The 22,989-nt window shown below is 37.7% G+C and overlaps 1 protein-coding gene across 1 annotated transcript; it reads right to left on the minus strand.

Moving 5' to 3' along the window:
• Positions 1-7,923: 7,923 nt before the first annotated feature.
• LOC116264043 (DExH-box ATP-dependent RNA helicase DExH3-like) lies at positions 7,924-22,778 on the minus strand. Its single transcript, XM_031643953.2, has 19 exons — positions 22,212-22,778; positions 21,396-21,553; positions 21,233-21,320; positions 20,890-21,138; positions 19,190-19,285; positions 17,831-18,019; positions 17,597-17,756; positions 17,386-17,516; positions 16,506-16,673; positions 16,130-16,402; positions 15,451-15,645; positions 13,980-14,183; positions 12,716-12,785; positions 12,449-12,597; positions 10,181-10,489; positions 9,743-9,802; positions 9,488-9,640; positions 9,291-9,401; positions 7,924-9,195 (listed from the first exon to the last, which is right to left on the minus strand). The coding sequence occupies exons 1-19, from the start codon at positions 22,581-22,583 to the stop codon at positions 8,752-8,754; spliced, it is 3,579 nt and encodes a 1,192-aa protein (XP_031499813.1). The 5' UTR covers positions 22,584-22,778; the 3' UTR covers positions 7,924-8,751.
• Between the last annotated feature and the right edge of the window lie 211 nt (positions 22,779-22,989).

Here is a 22,989-nt window from a genome sequence, read left to right on the forward strand (position 1 = left end):
ACTCCTTGTTGTGTAAAAGGAATGAGGGCATCAATATGTAAGTTGAAGCATAGCAGAGACATCACCTTGATGTATAGCTCACAGGCTCCGGCTCTAAGCCGAATATATAAGATGAAATACTCCTCTTGCTCACATGGAGTATTCGTACATTTTGAATGTAAATTATTAACACATCATAATGCAGTTCGGATGCACTTGTGTATTTAAAAGTGGTGTTTGGATTCGGATGAGAAAACAAAAGTTGAATTTGGATACATTATATACCTCTCTTTATGTACATTCAAATCAGAATATGTGAACATCCAATAAAATCAGATCCAATTTGTTAACATCCCTACCTCCAAATCCACATTCATAGATCTATGACCATCACCCTACATCGAAACAAAAGACCATGATTCTGTATGAGAAATGCAGGAATTCAAATTCAAGATCTCAGATCTCCTGTTTGGATGAACATAAGATCGAGAGTGGGCCATTCTAGATCCGGCATTCGGCGCCATGATTGAGGTTCTCGAATATACCATGATGGGAGTGATCCAACTTGAATGATCCACCTCTTGCTATGTATAAGTACCATATGCAGCTTGTTCCCTGGTATCATTATCCTCAGTAAAACAAGCAAATAGAAATCTTGCAAGTTTAGATCATGTAAGTTCAATCTAAATATGCTCTCTCTCTCTCTCTCTCTCTCTCTCTCTAGGTTCAGAAAAGAGAAAACATAGTTTTTTATTTTTTTACTAGAGGATCTTTCACTCATAAGGTTAGTAAGAAGGAGTTGAATGAAAGAAAGAATGGTTCCTTCTTTCTGACATCCACATTCGCATTATACTGCCATATGTTTGCCATGCTCACAAATGATTGTTCATTTGCATGTTGCATGGAAGTGCCAGTTCAATATATTTGACATATATAGTTTTTTTTTATTGACTCCTTTTGCCATTAATGTACTCCATATTCTAAATTATGCTTGGTATCTTGTTTTGGAGCTTGGAGATGCTATTTTGAAGTGAAAGGATGGATCAGCTCTCAGTGGTGGAACCAGATATGAGTTAAGAGAGGCATGCAGGGGTGATGAGGCGGTTTTTTTTTTTTTTTTTGGGGAGCTATTATATTTTTCAAATTTTTTACATTGTTCAAGTTAAATTTTTTGAAATTTGTCAGCAGATATAATTTTGTTTTTCAAATACTCGGCCATAGCTCTTGCAAGCCCCACCTTTGCTCCACCCCAGGGGACATGGGCCCATGCAACTTGTGCAAATATCCAAGAGCTAGCTTTCGCCCAACTATAATTTCACATATTTGTGTCTATGGCTTAGATTTCTAGTTCCGCCACTTAGGGTGGAGCCAAGGTAGGGCCCGCATAAACCTTGACCCTACCTTAAAATTTATTTTTTCAAAAAACTTACATGTAAATTTTTAAAAAAATTCACTTGTTTTATATAAAAATTTTGAAAAATGATATTTCGGCCTTAGTCAAAATTTAAAAACTTTAATTCAACCCATCTCATTAAAAGTTTCTGGCTCCGCGCCTGCCGCCACTACTGGCTAATTTATCTTACTGTACCTCCAAACAATTCCTTTGAAAAATTAATTAAGGTGAAAACAAAACCCTAGAAGCTTAAGAGCATTCACCTACACAAGTGCATGGAGGGTCCGCGGTTGCATTAGGACGTACTGCCAATTGTCCACTAGCGAGGGCCTCTAAGGCGCCACGATGGCGTTAGGACCTACGACCACTTGTCCGCTAGCAAGTAGTCCCTGTGCTAACCTCTTAAGTTCAAATTCAAATTAGGGTTTTCCCAACACATGTTGCTTACAGGGAACATATACAGTTGGCTAATTAATCATATTCACATTTAAATGAAGCCTTTTGGTTGGCAGCATGTACGTGTTTGTGTGAGCCATCTTCCTTCAAAGCAGTACCTTCACTACCTCCTATGGAAACAACAGACAATTTATGGTACATTCATTATGGGGCAGCTTAGTTAAAAGAAGATCGCTGTTCATGCATTTGAAGCTTCAAACGAAATTAATATGTCTCACTTGAAGAGAAAACCATGTGCCTGGGATAATTTTATTAAGCAATTATTTTTAGTTATAACTTTAATTAACAACTAAATAAGTTTTGACCTTTCAAAACAGTCTTCACCTTTTTCAGTTTAATATCAGAGTCAGCACTAATTTTTGATGGAAAATGACATTTTTTTATACAGTGAGTACTAATAGCATTTGTTTGTAAAGTAAACGTTGTAATTTATATTTAGACAACATGATAAATTGAAATAAGTCTAATTTTCACTGAAGATCTTCATGCATGGTAAATATTTTTACTTTTCTTTCCCTATGAGTCGGCTTTTGGAAAAACATAGGTACCACTTTTTTTCTTATGATCCAAGAAGGAGGACCACCACTATGGCTATATGACTTTGGCATTATTATCATTTTCACTTTTACTGCTACACGGAAAAGCCACTTCTGAATTCTCTTAGAACATGTTTGCTTGCCGCGGAAAAACAACGCGAATCTTAAATCCAGGGATTTGAGGTCCAACGTTCCCATCAAACTTCAACTCCTTGGTTGCAAAAAAGTAGTTGCTGAAATCCAAAGTTTGTTTAATCAAGGATTTCATGTTCTTTTTTATGAAAAATAACATACTTATCTTTAGAAGGCATTTTGATGTTCCAAAAATGTAGTTTTCCTGATACCAAACGCCCCGTTAAAATACAACTCTTCAAAACAGATACACCTTGTTTTCATAAACTGCATTTATAATTTAAGTACATATTGTATAATACAAACATACGGCGGCCGTGGCTCCGTGTTCTACTTTTACGTGGTCAATCATTGTCCCTACGAGAAGCGAGGGACGGAACGGGGTACGCTCTGAGGGCATTTTGGTAAAACGATCCTCGAAGAGGCCGGTACCTTAGGCGCACGCTTGAGCTGATGCAATTAAAAGTACGCCTGCATAGAATGCAGTGCTCGTGCGCAGGGTGACCTCATCAAGTCCGTGCATGTTCTGTTGTTGACGGAAATGCCCCTCTGAGGTCGCGACAAGTGGTGTTTGGCCGGGCAAACGGTTCTGCTCCCGTCCGGCCGTATCTTTGGGGATGCGTAATTACTGAAACTGGTTTTGGATTTGGATTTGGATTTAAATCTGGATGTTGCAAAAGAACTGATTCATAAGAGATTGATTCTGGTCTTGAACCCGGATCTATCATTTAAAAGGTTCTAAGTGGGACTATCAGTTAAAAACCCGAGATCCGAACATTTAGTGAATCGGATAATGAAGGTACGATCCGATCCGATCGGATGATGCGGCCCCTCGCCGGGTCCGATCACGTGTCCAAAGGCGGCAGTCAAAGAGATGCCCTGACAGGTGACGCCAGTCGCAGTATCAGGAAGACAAGACAAAACCTGTGTAAAAAAGAAAAAAAAAAGAACCGAAAAAGAAGGAAGAGACCAAAATGGGAAAAGGAAAAACTTTATCTTACCACGTACACGACAAAATCTGGTAAAATTCTCTGTTTAAGATTTTCTCACTCTCAGTTTTTATGTGAATGGATTCACCGCTGCTTGTGTGATGACATGGCTCGCGATTTTTCATTTATTTATAATTTTTAAATTTTTAAATTTAGTAGAATTTTTAATTTCTCAAAGAATTAACTTTTATAAACTATGATTTTGAGTGAGAAGAAGTTGTAGCGTCTTCAAGTCTAAAGCTACTTCAAGACTTGGATGATTTATAGTATACCTATCAACTAGAACGTCACACTTTCACTATTTTCAATCAATAGAAATAATACATATAGGAATCACACAAATGATTGGACTCTCACCATCCTACCAACTCAACCTGCTAAGCTACACCCCTTGAAGCTTTGTCCAATTGAAAGGTGTTTGATTCGTGTAGAATAAAACAAATGAAAGTGTTCATGGTGAAGAGGTGCCTGCAAATTTGGTTGGTCAAACCCATTGTCACAGAAAACATGTTTTATTCGATAAAAACACACATAAAACGTAAAAAGCAAGTCACGTCTTATAAGACGTGAAAAAACCATGTTTTAAAAAAACACCAAAAATTTAAAAACGTGTATAATATGCATTTTTTGAGTTTTTTCGTGTTTATTAATTTTTATTTTTTATAATTTTCAGAATTTATTAAATATTTTATTTTAAAAAAAATTCACCGAGATTTTCTCTTAGATATATAACTTTGTTGTATTATACCCAAGCGCATTCTTCTAACCAAATATGTTTTTGAGATTAGGGTTAGGGCTTATTTTGGATAGAGAAAAGGTGACAACTTTGGTTTGTTGGTAGAGGAGGGGTCATGGACCATTGGTGGTCGTACTAACTCATGTGCTATGGCACATGGTCATTCCTGCTTTGGATCAAAAACACTAGTACGTGGTCCACTAGTAAGTTCCCATTTTTGAGAACAAAGTGTTCCACCAGGTAAGTTTTTCCCATACTTTTCTGAACCAAATTTTAAAAATTTCTGGAACCAATTCGATTTGTTGTGCCTTCCAGATTCTACGATTATTACTTCGGCTGCAACTCTTACATCTCTTGTTCATCAAACTAAAAAGAAAAAAAAAAAAGGAAAAAAAAAGCGTTTTGAGATTCCATGTACCGTTGGCTTATTTATTAGAGGACAGACAGACAGAGGCAAGGTGTAAAAGCCTTCTGAGTAAAAAATGTCATAGTCAATGCCAGTGTGTTTCAAACTTAGTATAACTTCTATTAATTTATTGCCACAATGTTCTTCAGAAGTATTGAAGTGAAAGAATGAAATAATGCTGCGCCCACTTTCTTTGCTGTCATTTGTGCTGGACTCACAAGTTGCATAACATATATTATATATATATATATGTGTGTGTGTGTGATGAGAAGAAAACATAAAGACCATTTTTTACAAGAATTAATCATGAAGGCCCACAAGTTTTGCTGGACTGACCTGGCTGTGGAAGTAGCATAACAGATATATATATATATATATATATATATCTTCAAGTTGAAGGTTAAGTAACCCAGATTAGAAGGCAAAAGACTACAAAATGAAACATTTTTGTTATTTTTTAAAGCAACATGACATTCGCGATTGGTGACGGTGCAAATACACATGTGTTCAGTTGAAATATTTCTTGGATATTAGTGTCTACAATTATTGATCAAGGAATATGCTGTTTGTGTGGCTTAGAAGCGAACGTGTGCGGCAATTGGGTGAGGAAGAATATATCGGATCTCTCCTTAGTTATCAAGTCCACTGCTAGTCAGCATCACTATTGAACTACTTTCTGTGTTGGCCAGCTTTCAAAAACAGTTAACATGGTAAAGTTGAAGGAAGTTAAAGAATTCAGAAAACATACTGTGAATCTCTTGACATAATTTGGTAAGGTCTGCCTTCATATATCAAGCTCTAGCTTGGGCATAGATCTGTCGACAGTAGGAGTCGAACCGTGCCGGCTTGCAGAATGGATCGTATGGCCGGAGCCAAGATTTTTCGCAAGGGCGGGCCAAATGGGGAGTGGGTTTTGTGGATTGGATTTGGGTAGGGCCAAACTGAACTTATATTCAAAAGATACATTACTGAACTTATATTCAAAAAATACATTGAGACAAAAAAAAAATCAATTTTTACATTAGATTTTTTTAAAAAAAATTGGTTGGGGTGGGGCCATGGCCTAGGCAGGCCCCCCTCCCTCCGCCCCTGCCGGCTACGACTATGCCAACCCCCTTGGATCTACTGAACCCAAACCCTAATTTGCAGAAAATGGCGGACCTAAACTATTGTCTCTCCACAACAACCAAAAGGAAAGGAAGAAAGTTGGATCCTGCATGATATGCCCTCTTCTTTTCCTAAAATGGCCACTTTTAAAAAGTTAGCCGTTGAGCTAGATCTTGTAAACCCTAGTTCAATCATTTTAGCATGCATGTAATCTTTTCGCACACACTGGCTAAGATTTTGTTGGCTTTTCAATAAAAAACAACATATGGTTGAACCAGCACTAATGCACCTTTTTAGTGGCGCTTTTGCGCATTGTGTCCACTAAAGATGTCTTCTCATTACTTTTGACCCTATGGCTAAAGCCGATGTCATAAACGTTTTTCATGTTGTCCTCGTAACAAGGGCAGATTCAAGAGTTTCTGAGTAAGAGGCGCTAGTAATCAATTTAAAATTTTTAAAAGACATCAACATGTAAATGAAAAAAAAAGCCTTGAAATACCAATATAAAATAAATACTTTGTGTATGCCACGTTTCAGAGTTTTTAAAGGTGCGGTTTTCCTAGGGTATAATTCAGTGAGCTTGAAACAAAGAAAAATATGGAAAAATATGGTAATTTTTTAAAAATTAAAAGAAAAAATAAAAAATAAGGAAAAAATAAAATAAGTGAGAAACGAATAACACAAGCATCAAAAGAAAAGTAGATTTACAACAAATAAAAAATAAAAAAAACTGTTTGACATTAAAAAATAAAAATTAATAAAAAGTAAAAAAAAAAGCTTTAAAAACCCATTTTTAGTTATTAAAGTTTTTTTTTCAAAAAAACATGTTTTTCCGCTTTTAAAGTTTTTTTTTCAAAACAACATGTTTTTTCGCTTTTAAAGTTTTTTTCAAAGCATTTTTTTTAGTTTTAAACGGCAATTTAATTTATCACATTTTAAAAAAAAAAGCGTTTTTTGGGACTGTGGTGTATGTCCGCCCACACATTGCCTACACCTGCCTCCGCTCCTGCCATGTAGGGGTTGGTGGTCAAGATTCACCCCCAAAGGAAGGTTTATTTCTGAATGATTTTTCAGAAGGCTACATGTAAAACGCATGGCAGACAAAGTTTTATCTGGATAACTTGTCTTCACTTTGAAGGTGAAATAGCTTTATCTTTTTCAGGTACATTTTTCTACAGCATTTAATCAGGCTGAACTCTGTTCATTGTTCTTTTTAAAGCTTTTGTCTTCCGGACTCCTCTGAGCATTCATTTCTCTATAGTGAGGGCCATTCTTGAGACAATAGTTACTTTCTTTTGCATCTGAGAAGTTACTCTCCAGTACGTACGTTTGCCTAGTCATTAACAGTTGCAGTACAGTTACACTGGCAGGTGATTTAAAAGATCCAAGTGCACCTGCCATTTGAATAGGGTTTGAAAGAATCTGAAATAGGACACTTGCTGGGCAGGAAAGATTTTTCTTCTAATTCATCAAATGAGTGAGAAATAATGTGCCTACTTTGCATATTAATGTAAAGTCATATGCATTTTCTCAGCTACAACAAGCAATAATGCACTTTCATTTATCTGTGATGTTGAATTTTGTACCTCTGTCATATAAAGTTCTTGATATTAATGAAATTACCATTAACTTCCGCTCTCATTGTCATCGAATTCTCCATTATTGCAAATGAGCAGTCCATTTTCCACAACTGGATTCAACAAGTGCACATGCATCTTTCATGCCGCTCGTCTTTGAAGTCCCTGATGACCATAAGGTGCTGCACTCTGTGATAGCTATGTGCTGAAAATGAAATTTCTTCCTATTTTTGATCATAAAATCTCAAGTTGGTCATCATCCAGATTTCAATTATTCGTTGACATCTCCATAAATGCTGCAACTGAATAGATCACTTTATAACAAAATGTGCAGAAATTTGTAAGTTAAAACTGAACCAGGGATAAGGACAGCTGATAATTGGTTCTCTGCCTTCCTGTTTGCAGGTCAATCTGATAAGAGGTGAAGATGAGGCTTTCAGTAACTTCGAAATTCATTAGTCGACAAACGTATCTGGAATGAACAGGCGGCCTGTTTGCAGGTCAATCTGATACTCGGTGCAACTCCAGAAAAGGATGTCAACCACATCTCTTGAAGTGTACATTGATGTTGCATATAAAATTTTATGAACTGTATATCGGACAAAATATATAGTAAAAAGAAAAAGAATAAGACCTTTAAAGAGGCACCAAAACTAGCCTTTCTTTGTCCATTTCATGCAAGTACAAGACTTTCTAATTCCATCTCCAACTAAACTTTTTGTTTTATAAGTTTGACATATTTACAGAAACAGAAGAAAGGGGCTTTTATCACTCAAGGCATCATGTTCAGCACCCAAGGAATAAGCTTTTGTCAAAATTACAACTTGACTTGACAACAGTGGGTCCATCCTGAGAGGTTGGCTGACGACCCTCAAGTTGGAGGTAAAAAGTTCAAAATCCAGGAGACACCTAAAATCTTAGGGCTGTGTACTTTCACCTAAATATAGATAGCAAAAGAGTAGCAGATTTATATGACGCGTGTGAATATAGAATCACGCTCCACCAATGTCAGAAAGTTGACACTATGGTGACCACACTGCCTCTGCTGGCGACGGCAATATACATGTTCCTGGAAGAATAACGTTTCTGAATCGTATTTGATCTCATAACCAGAGAGTGATGCAAGCCTGAAATTTGCTTTCGGAGGGCCATGTAGGTGACAGCACAACCTGACTGCATCAACTCATCCGGCTTCTGCTTGCTCCTTGATGTGCTTTCACCAATGTTGAAGCCCATAAATACCAGCCAGGTAAATGGTGGGTCAAATATTTACTTCAGTAGAAAGGATCTCAACCTCAGTCTGCTTCTGCTGCCACCTCTGCCTTGCTCTTGCAAGCGGATCAGAGATGAAGGCCCTCTTGAAGCTTCCATATAAATTCAGAGGACCAAGTACAGGCTATGAAGCAAGATTTTGAGATTACTATAAGGAGTCCCGGAAGTTCATGCTCTTCTCCTTTTATCTTTTTTCAGCAGCGTGGATGCACTCCTAATATTTTGATGAGAATTAGCCATTCCACCATCAGTCAGCCAACGCAACGCTTCATTAGCTGCATCTTTCTCTGCAAGTCTTTTGTTCTGACATGGACTTCCCATGAACTGCATACCGCCAATCTCAACCACAGCTCTGTACTGGTAGTTCTTTAATTGCTTCGTTCGATAAGTTGGTGGGCCATGTCCTGCTCTTACAACCAATGTTTGCAACTGATTCTTAGAATTATCGCCTCCTGAACCAGGCTTTGGAAGCAACGATTTCACCGATTTTTGAGGTTTTAAAACTTGACGTCCAAAAACAAATTTCCCTTCACACAGGTCTTCTGATAGCAGCAACCTAACTGCAGATATAAGACTCTCGTAGACATGAAAATCCATTTTTGGGTTCAGAAGCTGTACCATAGGCATTAAAAGTAGTCAATAACATGGTCATCAGATACAATGCTGGAGCGGAAATAGCAACTGCTTAACGGTTCAGAAAAATGCACCTTTTTATGGATCAGTTCTTCCAGCTCGTTCTTTAGAGAAACATATGTATCTGCAAGGACAGGCTTCATGAAGAATTCCAAGTAACCATCCAACATTTTCAAGTGCCCATCCTGCAAAGAAAGGGTGAGAAAAAAGGTAAAGGAAAATGAAAAGCTTTTATTTCCTGTGGTAAAAAATGGCACAGATATAAACTCACAACTTCACCACGAGAAACATGACCCCCAAACAGCAGCAGTGTAGAATCAGAGATTGCTGTTGAATCACGAAGGAACACTGTGTTTACTTTCACTTTCTCATTGAAAACTAGCCATGGATATGGAATTCTTAGTTCTCGGCCATTGACTGAATTCTGCAACAAATGAAAGGTTTAAAAAACAACATATTCTGGTGAAACTTGATCTTGCACAAGTAGTCAAATCATGCATATGAGACAGAAACACAATTAACTCACAGAGTACAGCAGGACTTGACCATCCTCCATTGTCTTCATAGCAATTGATTTTTCCTTATTCTGTAAACACATTGATGGTGGGCCACACTCCACAGATTAGATAAAGATGCCCTCTAGTTGAAACTTGACATTCATCAACCAACAGAAGGAAAAAAAAAAAACAAGAATACCAACATGTAAAAGAATGAACAAAATTCGAATACCAAGATTTCAAAAATAAATAAATACTACAATCTACAGAATAATGATTAACCACCATAGCTACATCAACATTCCTCGGCTAGTATATTGCCAGAACTGTGAAAGAGGTGTCATGCTTAGGCCAGCAGATAAACTTTCAAAACAAAAAGAAAGACTCCAGGAAGGGTTTAATGTTGGCTTGAAAAGATGACATTCCATTCCTTTATATCCTATACTGTACTTGGGAGGCATGCTTACCACAACCGAACAAACTCCAGGATATAAACCAGCACATATAACCGATCGAACGAGATACTCATCGCAGCTCCACATATTGCATTCATCAGCATTATCATCAACTAAGCCTGTATCCTTCAGTAGGCAAAAGAATTGCCTCCGAAGAGAATCAATAGCTTTCATAGTTTGAGCTGAAAGAAAGTTCCTCCAACAGTACTCATAACCTGCACCTTCTCTCTCAGCATTTCTCCACCCATCGTATGCTCGAACCAGTGCAAGATGATCACTGTAATCCTTAGCAGAGAACTGGGATTTTGCAGACTCAGCAAGCTGAAAGAAAAGAGAATTGCAACCAACACTTTCCATAAGAAACAAAAAATAAAGGGCCAAGGCGTAAACATTAACACCAATATTATAATAAAGAAACAACAGAAAAGCCAAAATTAACTAAGGCATGCATAAAAATACAGAGAATTCCATATTAACAAGAAGCACTAGACACATCTAGTAATAGTTCTAAAGATTTTTATATTTCAAAGGTAGATTGCAAAGATGCTTCACACATGCCTTGATAGATCTTAAATTGTAAATCCTCAACCTATGTGCTCACAGATGATAGTCAAAGCTCTTGGATTCCCATGTAGTGAGACAGTGAAAAATAATAACTTCATGGAGAAACACTATCAACTCACAAATACACAAAGCTTAAGAAACCTTTAATCATGTTCTCATACTAGGTCACTAAAACGGGGATGCAGAAAATTTACTAAATCAATGAAGTTTGATTTTGAGTAAAAGTTACTTTAAAAGGCAGAAAAAAATATGACCCAATGAAAAATAACGTAGATAGTAATACATGTAAGAAAAGGCAAACTCAAGGAAGATCTAGACAAAAATATGACCCAATCTAAAATGATGTGAATAGCAATACATGGTAAAAAACTTGAGGAAGATCAACTATTTCTTAACTTCTCTTGGACGAGAGGAAAGCTTCAGATGCACTAATTAAGAAAATTGTGTAACACTTACGAATCCAAGTTCTAAAGGATTCTATATAGCAAAAGAATCTAATTGAATTCTTAAACAGCATCACAAGCAGCTATGCATGGACAGATCAATCCATCTAAAACAATCCTTATTCAATTTTATTAGAAGTACCCAACCTTTTTCACATCTAAAGCAATTGCTATCAGCCTATTGTCCCTTGAGAGTTGAGATGGACAAGGACATTTTGGTAAAGAGAATTAAAAATTATTAATTTGCAAAAGAGGACGTAAAGATCCTACATAGAATGGCATGATCTAAACTTGCCAGTTCCCACCATCAGCATTCAGCAATTTGATGGGTCTGCCCTTCAAAAACCTGAGCCCTATGAAGGGCAGATAGCAGAGCTTCAGATTTTTGAAGTTTATGCTGCCCCTGTACCTCTCAACAGACATTACTGCAACACCAACATAATATGTCCAAGATATTGGTGGATTCAGGAGCAGCCATCAACACTCTCCCCCAAAAGACATTTAAGCACCTGCAATGAACTGACTTCTTTTATCCTTGAAAATAAAAGTATAGTGCATTGGAAGGGTCACAAACCAAGCTATTCAATAAGTCCTAATGTCAGCAATCTTAACTCTATCAGATTGTTTGACTGAGAAAATTGGTGAAAGAACAAGTAGTAAAAGATACCCTTTTTTGGGAAACAACTTTCTCAAGGTTGGTAGATGTTTGAGTGGAAATGATACAAAAACGCCTCAAGAACATAAGTGGGGTCTGACCTGAGTCTTGTGAATCTAACATATATTTTCACGGCAAATGGAGAACACATGTCAGTCAGAGTCGGTGGCAGGTTTCAGCCTTTTCATAGCTTTGAACTGGAGTAGCCTTTTTATTACTTTTTCTATCTTTACCAAGTACCAGCAAAATTTCTTCTCAAAAGAACCCCTGATCAATTTAAAAATCAAATTTGAACTGATGGATTCAGGCATAGACAAAGTTCATGAGCCTGCGTCCAGATATACATATATATAACACAATGGTTAGTCCCATCAACGCATGTCTTGCACTGGCTCTTCCCAGACAATGATCAAACCCATATTCACCCAATGGATACAGCCCCTGTCAACAGAACAGCACCCCCCCCCCCTCTTTTTCCCCGCGCCCCTCAAACGAAAAGGAAAAACAAAAAAGAAAAAAAAGGAAAAACAGAGATACATGTCCACAGGTGAAGAGAAAACAAGAGGGCACCCAAAATTATAAACATATATATGTATGTGTTTAAAAAACTATACTTACATCCTTCTTATCAAATGGTGTTAGAAAAGGATCCCGAACACTTAAGCCAGCTACAACAGTCAAAATAGGATCAAGGCATTTGAACATAGACCCCAAAATAATCATCTTTCCGAGTTTTGGTTCCACGGGAAGCATTGACAAGTAACGTCCTGTTCATTTTGCATCAGAAGATACATAAAAAAACCATAAAACTATAATAGCATTCAAGAATTTCAAAAAACAAAAGTTCAACTAAAAAAAAAACAATATCAAAGTTTGCATGCATACCAAGAATAGTCAAGTTTTCCTTCTGATCCAAAGCTCCAATAATCTTCAAGTAATCAACAGCATTTTGAACCTTAAGAATGACAAAAAAATGTGAGCTAGAAGAAAGGATTTTGATTTTTTCGAAGACATGAAGGTGTAAAAAAACGTGAGGAATAAAATCATTTAGGGAGAAACTAAAAATTATGCTAAGAATGGTGCAGGATGCTGGTACAAAGCGGGTGCGGCTATATATATATATATATATATATATATATATATACACGTAATGTGTTTGAGAAAAAGTTGAAAGTAAAGAAAAATTTAAATAAGAGGTTTTTTTATTGTAATAAAATAAGATTATGAAAAATTTAAAAAGAATGAGACTCCTTTTGGAAATAAAACATGCAAGAAAATGGAAAAGGGTTTACAAAAACCCTAATCGATTTTCATTTTATCTACAACCCCGCCGTCATCCTCTTCTTCCCTCTTCCTCCTCCCTCCTCCTCTTTCTTCCTCCTCCTCCCTCCTCTTCCTTTTTCCTCATGTCCAGACTCAACATTCATGCGGTTGAACTTTCTGCCTCCTGTCAAAGGTGGTCATTGAATCTACCGCTCGAGAAATCTCTGTTGGGCATCAGCATTGGGGCGAGAAGAGGAGCAGAGCCCCTCATGCAGGTGAAGACATGAAATAAGGGTTTCCGGTAAGCCCTAAAACTTTAGCATTGTGCTTTTAAAAAAAATAATAAATAAACAAAACGAAGACAAAATTGTCCTCGATGCATGATGACCACACACACTCATTGTTGACCTGATATTGACCTCAGTCGGATACGCTCTGAGAAAAAGATAACATTAAACAGGTGTAGTTCAGTGCACCGACACACACTGAATGCACCACTCGTTGCACCCTTTTGAAGAACCCCCATGACAGAGAAATTATGTAGTCACAAGTGTTAGGCAGTGGACCTACAAAATGGAGTAGGCAGTGCCTAGGCTGCGACCTAGGCAAGCCAAAAGTGGTGAAGGGAAGAAAGAAAATAAGAAAATAAAGAAGAGAAAAAAGGGAAGGAAAAGAGAAGAGAAATGGAGAAGAACTTTTTAAGACCCTGTTTAAAATTGAGCGCCAGGTATGAATACAACAATTTAGTCGAAAAGGTGGCTGCCCATGGTGTAGGCAAGCTTTTAGCAATATAGCTGAAAAAAATGGCAAGCAATTGGAAGTCTTTGAAAATCTTCAATAACAATAGGCTCTGTAACTGATTAGGTTAATTACATAAACTACTTACAGAGAGTGGTTCTGGTGGTTGTAAAGCCTTTGACAGGAATTCTGTAATGCCACCCAGCTGGAGACTTTTTATTTGAAGGCATAAAGATTGTAATGGTGTTCTCAAAAGCTCTGGTAATTGGTACTCTGCAAAAGCATCATAAACACATCGTGGATACAGATGGTAACATTCACCAGGCTGAACACGACCAGCTCTTCCTCTTCTCTGGTAAAAAAGATAGCAGTATAGTGGGGTTAATGTAACAATAACAAAGTAGCATCATAGGAGAAGGTCAAAAACTTGAACGTATATTTACTTTACAAGTTGAAAGTGAATATGGTGCTCTTCAATTCTGTTTATGTTTATAATAATCTAAGAGATTAGAGAAAAGATATCAGAGAGCAGTCTTGTTACTATGCCTAGCCAAGGTGCACCTGATCAGCCTAGCCCAGATCTAAGCTACTTGGTATTTCACAACTCCTAGGCGACCGCTTATGCAGACTACAGATATATAGATATACACAGACATATTTTAAAGTCACAAACACAAACAGAAATATAATCTGTGCCTTTTCCTTTTTTCCTCTTTTCGCTGTTCTTATTGTTCCTACGTTTCTTTTATTTTTACACATCATGTAATACATACTTAGCTAGTTATATATGAACATGATTCCCATCTACTAATAGTCTTCTTAGTCTGAAATATGTAGCATACTACATATTATTTAATACATACCATACGTATTAAATAGCAAATATTAGTCAATGTACTACACTTCAACTAACATGTTTAATGCATATATATGGTGTGGACTTTAGTGTAAATATGTTATTCTTCATATATAAATTATTCTCTTATATGTGTGTGTGTCTGTATATATATATATATATATATATATTCTTTTGTACTTTGTAGTACTTAATGCGTCTAGTGAATCAAGGCTCAAAGGTCAGCTAATCGCTTCTGCTGCACCTAGTTCTTTTAACAATATAGGCAGACTAGACCTTCCAATACAGCCCCAAAAAAAAAAACCCCAAACAGATAAAAATAAAGCTCAAATTGTGGTGAACTCGGGTTAAAAAATTTCTCAACCAACATGGTATATAAAACCCTAGAGGGGAATGTAAATTAAATGGATTACAATTCACAACACAAAATTCAATCACAGAAAGCAAGTGCAGGGAGTAAGGGAAACCAAATGTGACAAAAGCAAATATGACCGAAGAATCTCAGGAAGAACATAAATGCTGGCATAGTTCTCTGTATTATCATCTGAAATATTTATAGGGAATGTAAATTTGTTATCTGTTCAAAGTGTGCATATAATGAATGAAAAATGACCAGCTTGGGCAAACACCACAAACTCCTTTAGCTATGACGTTGCTAACAAAAATATGCAAATTGATTATAAAAAACTGCATATTTGCAATGCTGCCGAGGCTGATCTGAGGAGCACACTAAAAATAAGTAAACTGAACCCTGTTGCCTTACCTGACGGGCAGAAGCTTTTGAGATCCAAGATGGAAGCAAGCATGGAGTATTATTCAATGCATCATAAGAAGTCTCCTTCGCTTTTCCACAGTCAACAACAAAAACTACATCGTTGATTGTAATACTGGTCTCAGCCATGTTAGTGGCCAGAACTATTTTTCTCACACCATCTTCTGGCCTATCAAAAATCAACCTCTGCACAAAGAGAAAAAAACAAGGAAAAAATTAATATTGGTGAAGACACTCAAAAAAAAAAATCTAGGAAATTCAATTAGTAATTAACCCGCTCTCTCTAAAGTTTAATTGTGTATCAATTGATAAAATTACATTTGATATTGTGCAATAGTAGCAAAAGCAAGCAACAAGCACCAAGAAAACTATAGCTGCACGATCAGGTCATCTCATGCTTTATTTGGGAGACGTAAATGAGAGAGGAGAGATGATTTGAGGTCTTTTATGAGTACTTCACATCTTCCACCCAGTCAGAGCATGGACTTGGAAGTTAACTGGAGTGGAAACAGGCCCTTTCAGCTACTATATGAAAAATTGAAAGGTTACTATTGTTCTCTCAAGTCCATCTGCCATCTCTACTGTCATCTTCATTCTTCCAAGATTTCTGTCTCCATTTCGGCTAAAGGGCTTAGTACACAGAATGGAAGAGAAAAGAAGAAAGAGTCACCTGCTCTGTACTAGCCATAGATCCATGGCATGCAAGTAGAAGTACTTTGCTACGATCTCCAAGGAGAGGATGAGCCTGAAGCTGTTCCTTGAGAGTATTAATGTCATCCCAACCCGTCATGAATACCAAAATTGCACCGGGTCTTTCATTTTTGCAGATATGACATAGCACACTTTCAATGAGGTTAAAACCTATAGAATCAGGATTCCAACATGACAAGGCCTCTCGCACTCTAAAGCTGTATTTCTTGAAGTCAGCTGTCTCTAACGCATCCTGTCAAGTTAAAATACAGTAAAGATAACAAATAAAAAAGATCCCAAATAATCATCCAATGAGATGAAGTCAGCAAAGATCAATAGCATCGTATAATATATACCTCAACAAGAGCAGTGATTTGACTCTTTCTCTTCCTAAGAGCTTGTTGTTGCATTTTCCACTTCCTTTCTTGTCCGTAATCATCTATCTGATTATATGGAGTCAAATAGTAGCCAGTAGTCTCAAGAATATTCTCCAAGAAATGGGCACGAACAGGATGAGTGAATCCCTGACATTGCGCAACAAATCTTTGCAGCTCAAGAATTGAAGAAAAAAGTACCTCAAGCTAAAATGCCTCAAATAAATGCTCTTAAAAATAAAAAGAAACTGAAGCACATGACACCACCTTTTACGTGTTTTTTCATGTCATTCTAAAGACAAGTTATAACAACTATAAATCCCTAGTCGTTAAAGATCAATTTGTAACCTGAACTGATTCAGTTCCAAGCATAGACTGTGCATGCTACCAACATATTGTTCACCTGCTTCTTCAGATCCAAGCTGAGTTTACATAATCATTACAACATAGAATGTATCAACCAAAACAGAAGAGGCAGCTAGGGTTGGTAGACATCAAACCCTTTAGCATAAAAGTGCTACATCATTAATCATCCGACTACTCCAGGAAGTCAAACTTCTTGAAGGATCAGTTCACTCCTTTTAGACTTTTGCACTTCAAAACAGTCAGTTCTCCATTACACAACTCCACAAGGACATGTTTGAAGAATGGTAATGCTGATGCCTCAACTTTGTTTTCTATAAATAGAGGCCAGATCTTTCTCATACACATGCCATCCATTTGTTTTTTATGGCACTTATAACACATGAAAGAAGACCACTAACTCTTACAGTGTTGCATCCAATAGAATCAATATAACTCAAACATACTGCTGACAGCTTCTGCAGAACAAAAAGCACTAAGGTTCATCACATCAACTTACAGGAATATGCAGCATTGGAGCCTTGCCAAAGTAGGCCGAAAAGAGTTCTGCATTGAGAGTTGCGCTCATCAAAATCAACCTTAGTTCAGGTCTGCGAGGCAGCAATTCTTTCAAGACAATGAGCAGGAAGTCTGATGGCAGAACAAATTACTGTAAGTTTGCAAGTTTTCACTACTTTAAAACTCTAACTCAAATGAATAGATAACTCTACCTTCATTCATCCCACGTTCATGGATCTCATCAACAATAACATGACTTACACCTTTGAGATTTCGATCAACAAGCAGTCTCCTCAGAAGAACACCAGTAGTGCAGAAAAGTAGGCGAGTGTCCCTTCCTCTTGCACCCTCCAAACGAACCTTATAACCAACCTGGGGGCAAAAACAGATATAATGAACTGACTAATTGATGTAGAATCCTTAAATAACAGGTGTGAGTAACTCACAGATTCACCCAACTTCTCTCCTCTCTCAGCGGCAACCCTTTCAGAAACAGCCATTGCAGAAATACGTCTAGGCTGGGTACAGATAATGTTGCATGTTGCTCCACGGGCAGCATCTATTTCTGATTCCAAAATGTACTGTGGAAGCTGTGTAGTCTTACCGCACCCAGTTTCACCAGAAACCACAATAACCTGTCAAATGAGCAAAGTCGTTACAAACTTGTGCAGCTTAAGGCATGAAGAATGTAATAATTACAGGACCAACCATAAAATAAAGAAAAAGGAGACCCAAAGAAGTCAGTATGCTCCCAACTGCTTCAGAGCTATTTAACAGCGTTAAATCTCAAAAATAGTAAGAATCATCATAAAAAACAACCATAAAATCATATTATGATGATTATGGTATCACAATGGAAGCTGCAAATTAGAGCAACAAGATGCATGACTACAAGAGTCTAATTCTGCTGATCTCCCTATTTATGACATATTGTTTTCCTCTTGCTTCCTCGTATAATCATCATGCACTGTGACAAGAAGCACAGCCTTAGGTACTGCAAAGCTTGCTGGGAAGGTACAGAGTTAAGCCCCATAAACAGGGAGCTTTTGTGCAAAATATGAGTAACATTTTTAATATATAGGCTTCATTTTCATCCCTTATGTAGGTGCTTAGCTTTCTAATGATAAAATAGGCTAGATTCTAATCGAGTTCAGTGCTTGTAATAATGCAGAGAGAAGGAACTCTTTTTAAATCTATATCGAATTTTAACTTGATAATTTAGCTATAAAACCATATCCTTTTTATGGGTCTGATCAAGTTGCTTGCTTCTTCTTATCCCAGGACGTATCCTCCTAACATAACCAAAGCAGACCTTCAATCTTCTAGAGAACCTGGCTGATCAGCATTTACATACACCTCAACATTAAAGCAACCATGATCAGCAAAATTTTTTTTTTTACTTTATGTCGAACGTCTCAAAACAAGGTGTGCTTCAATGCTATAAAAGAGAAACCGCATGCGAACTGTCATAAAAATAATTCTCATAGAAACAAGTGGTACCAAGTCTAGTTTTAGTAAAATAGCAAGTAAACATATGTGAAAACTAGGGCTCCATTACTAGGCAGCACGTCTATGTACCTAATCAGGTGTCTACCCCTTATTGCAACCATATGGAATAGAAACATACATACGTTTAACTATTCATATTTCATGTTAGAAGCCTCTTCCAAACCATTAATAGAGACTAAAAACTTGTACTTCAGGAGACATAACATGCAATTTATAGAGTAATGTGTATCCTTACATCTACATGAAAGCAGCAAAATTAATGAAGGAACAGAAGCAAGTTAAAATACAAATCAGACCTGATTCTGAGAAATGGCACTTAGTAATGTATCTCTTTCCTTGTAAACAGGAAGGCTTCTCCGAAACTCTTGAATTTTTTGGCCTTCAGGCGATTCCTTCAGAACAGCCATAACTCATTAAGCACATGAATGCAAAATTCTAGGATTACCATGTCTCACATGTAAACAAAGAAAGGTATCAGTTTATTGTAATTGTTAAATTTGAAAGAAAAAAAAAATCCATTGCTTGACATAAAAGCATGCCACCAAGATGCATCGAACTGCCAAGATGGTAAAGAAGGCTTCACTAGATTTACAAGTTAGGACCATCAATAATGCATGAATAGTCAGGATTCCCTAGATTTAAGACCATCATAATGCATAATAGCCATGGCAAAGAGATTAAGAATTAGGTCAGAATTCTTTAAGATTTTTAATACTAACGTGTGCAAAATACACAGAAATCCTAATAACAAAAAATTGGGATAAACAACCTTATAGAATAGCCTACTTATTTTACATTAGCCTACTTATTTTACATCCCAAAAAATGCTTCATAAACCTCGACTCTGTTAGATTTGATCCAAGCTCAAGATTCTCTTATTTTGAAATCCATGTATTCAAAATCAGACTCCTCCCTGGATCTCAGGTCAGACCATTTTCACAATGTAAAGGTAGCTAAGATGGGCCTTAGGCCTGATCTAAGCTCCTTCGCGAGTTGAACAATGGATTTTGCTGTCCATCTCTTCCCCATGGAAAAAGCTACATACATCATATCTATGGAGTCAAAATTTCCTGCCATCAAACCCATCTATGTCAATTTCTATTCAAAGTTAACCTTTTCATTGTCTAAACTCTAAAGGAACCTAACAGATATGATTTTAATGGGAAATATGCAAATCTTTAAAGATGAAAGCATTACCTTCCTTTCGTAAAGTCTAAGGAGTTGTTAAGCAATTTGAATTAGCATACTGAGACATGCAGGACTCTACGCCTGTTTCCATTCAAGGAGGATTGGTACATTATGTCATTTTTCTTCGACAATTTATACAATATATTCAGAAGCCTACTCGTTTATCCTGAAGCTTCTCAATTTATGAAATTTTCATGATCTAGTCCAAAAATCAAGTTTAGATGCAAATAATTTTTTATGCACAAACTCAGGAGAAGATACGTTTTCTTAGATCATTTAAAAACATCTTGATCATCACCTATAGAAGAGGGAAATGGAATCAAAAGAAATCAGTTCTAATCACTCATCAAAAAAATCTTAGTCATGCATGAACGAGCAAAGAGGTTAAGGAAGCTGAAACATAAGAACCTACTCATTCCTGACTTTGTTCCTGAAAAATTATCATTGAAGCTACCCGTACTGTTGCCAGTTAACATGGCTACAGCAGGTTATGTCATGTCATAAGCCATTCATCCTCATGTATGGTGGTTTCATGATCCATGCACATCAGAAGGCCAAAACTGACCAGGTGCTGTACTAAAACATGCATTAGATTGCTTCGAGTTGCTATGTTAGAAACTGGAACCTGCAAACAGTTGCATGGTGGTGCCACTTTCATTTGCATTTGTGTGAACAGATGGACACAATGAAACGAAAAATAGACAGTAAGAGCATAAAATGGCATGAAATACAAGAAAACACGTTCTTACAGGTTCACACGTTGGTTTCATGCTTCTTGAGATGGTACTATTTGTTTGGTGAAACATACCTGCCATTCTTGCTGCTGGTTCCGAAGTTGCAAACTTTTCCGCCTCAAGATATTTTCCATGATCGCATTTACAGGTTTCTGGGTCTCTTGTTGATCAAAGAACCCATCCCCACTCCCTTCTGGACTAGTGATGGAGTGTCCATTTGAGATAGAAAGATTGGACAAATCCACTACGCTTCTAGGCTTTTGAGCAAGAAATCGTTGGAGTAAACTATCCACTTTTCTTTGCAAAATAGGGGAGATGTTAACCTGTTAAGCTAACACTGATTAGTCGCCATGTAAAAGAGTTTTGCCTATGACAACAAGCAGAAAATTTCATTTTTATTCACTGGTAAGCATTTACCTCTCTTTGTGGTCGTTTATCATCAAGATCAGCCCTGTAGTTTGGCAATGGAACTTTACTCACCACAACCACTCTTGAATACTGACGGCTGCCATGTTTTCAGTCCTTGAGAATTCAGTTGTACATCAAAATGAACAGAAAACGAGTCAATAGCAAAACATACCTATACAAACCCATTCTAGCGGCCAGAACGGCAATCTGCTCATAGTCCCTTCTATCTTTTCTCTCTCTGGACGCTATCTCCTGATCATCCTTATTTCTTAGCAGCATGGACAGTTTCCACTTCCAGTCATCAACATTATCAAGAGTTGATGATTGCCCCTATTTGAATTTCACAAGAGAGTAGGAAAACGTAAATGTGGATGCACCAACTTTTTGGAACAAGATTTTACATCAAGGCATGTAATATGAACATAGAAAGCAGATTCATTTGTCCTTTCGCAATAGACAAATCTAACAATTTAACATATCTGTTCGAAAATCATCACCCAAATACAGACAAACATTACTTACGAGAAATGACCACAAGCTTATTATAGAAAACAATTTCACGAAATTTTGAGAAAATACTAAGATATGTACGTAGACTTGTAACTATTTGTATAAGTAAGAATGTGCGTGTGACTGTGTCCACCACGCGATCATATGTCCATGTGCCTGCACGGGGTGTGCACATCAAGAAATGCCTTCTCAACCAAGAGCTCATGAAGGCAATAAAATTTGACAAACCACAGTTTCAGAAACGTTCCCCTGGTGAAACCCAATGCCAATTTAATTGTGAATTGAGGCAACTGATTCTTCTCCCGAAATTTCCCGCGATGCATAAACCAATTCCTGCATAGAAAGCAGGAACCCGGAAGGAAATGAAACAATTCAAGCAATACCTGACTGAGACAACGATCGAAGAAACATTGAGCGTCGACAATGGCGGTCCAGTGCATAGATAAAACAGGCAACGAAGCCCAAGTAGCTTGCTTACCTTACTGGACTCGACTTCAACATCAGAATCATCCTCCGAGTACTCGTCGAAAGCAAAGCGGCCGTACTTCGAACTAGGCTGAATCGAAGAGAAAGAAGAATTGGCGGGACAGAATAGCCCATCGCTCTGTCTAGGATCGAGAACTCGCGAGCGAGTGGAGACTGTGGAAGGGGAGGAGGAGGACGAGGAGGCGGCGACGACGCCGCGAAGGCGAGAGGCCGGACACAAACAGTAGAAGGAACGCCAGCGCTGATGAAGTGGGCAGTCCTTCAACGGCAAGAAATGGAGGGTAGGAGTGGTAAGAGACATGGCGAGAAGCCTGGGTCGGCCTCCTCCAACGGCCCTGCAGAGGAAAAGGCTGGAGAAGGGCATGTTCAGCGGAGGCGGAAAGAGGTCGGCATGGGCCAAGCTGACAGACACACCGAGAAAGAGAATGAGAGAGAGAGGAAGAACCACCGTCTCTCTCTCTCTCTCTCTCTCTCTACTGTGTGTGGCGGGGAAACTGGCGGTTCACGTCCATACAAAACCCTAGAGGGGAAGCTCAACAGTAGAAAGAGAAACAGACAGTGGCCACTCGTAAGGTTAAGCCGAAGAAGAGTTCGAATGAGTCTGCGGTCTTCAAGCTCGGCTCGTGCCAAAGAAGCCTATGGGTTCATCTTGGCTCGTTCAGATCAACAGGTTTGGAACTTGGCTCAACCATGTCTCCCATATTGAGTAGGTGAACTCGAATCGAGCTTTGAATAAACTAAGGTCGACCCGATCTTACGTCGAGCCAACT

The sequence above is a fragment of the Nymphaea colorata genome, chromosome 11, assembly GCF_008831285.2.
Source record: "Nymphaea colorata isolate Beijing-Zhang1983 chromosome 11, ASM883128v2, whole genome shotgun sequence".
NCBI lineage: Eukaryota > Viridiplantae > Streptophyta > Magnoliopsida > Nymphaeales > Nymphaeaceae > Nymphaea > Nymphaea colorata.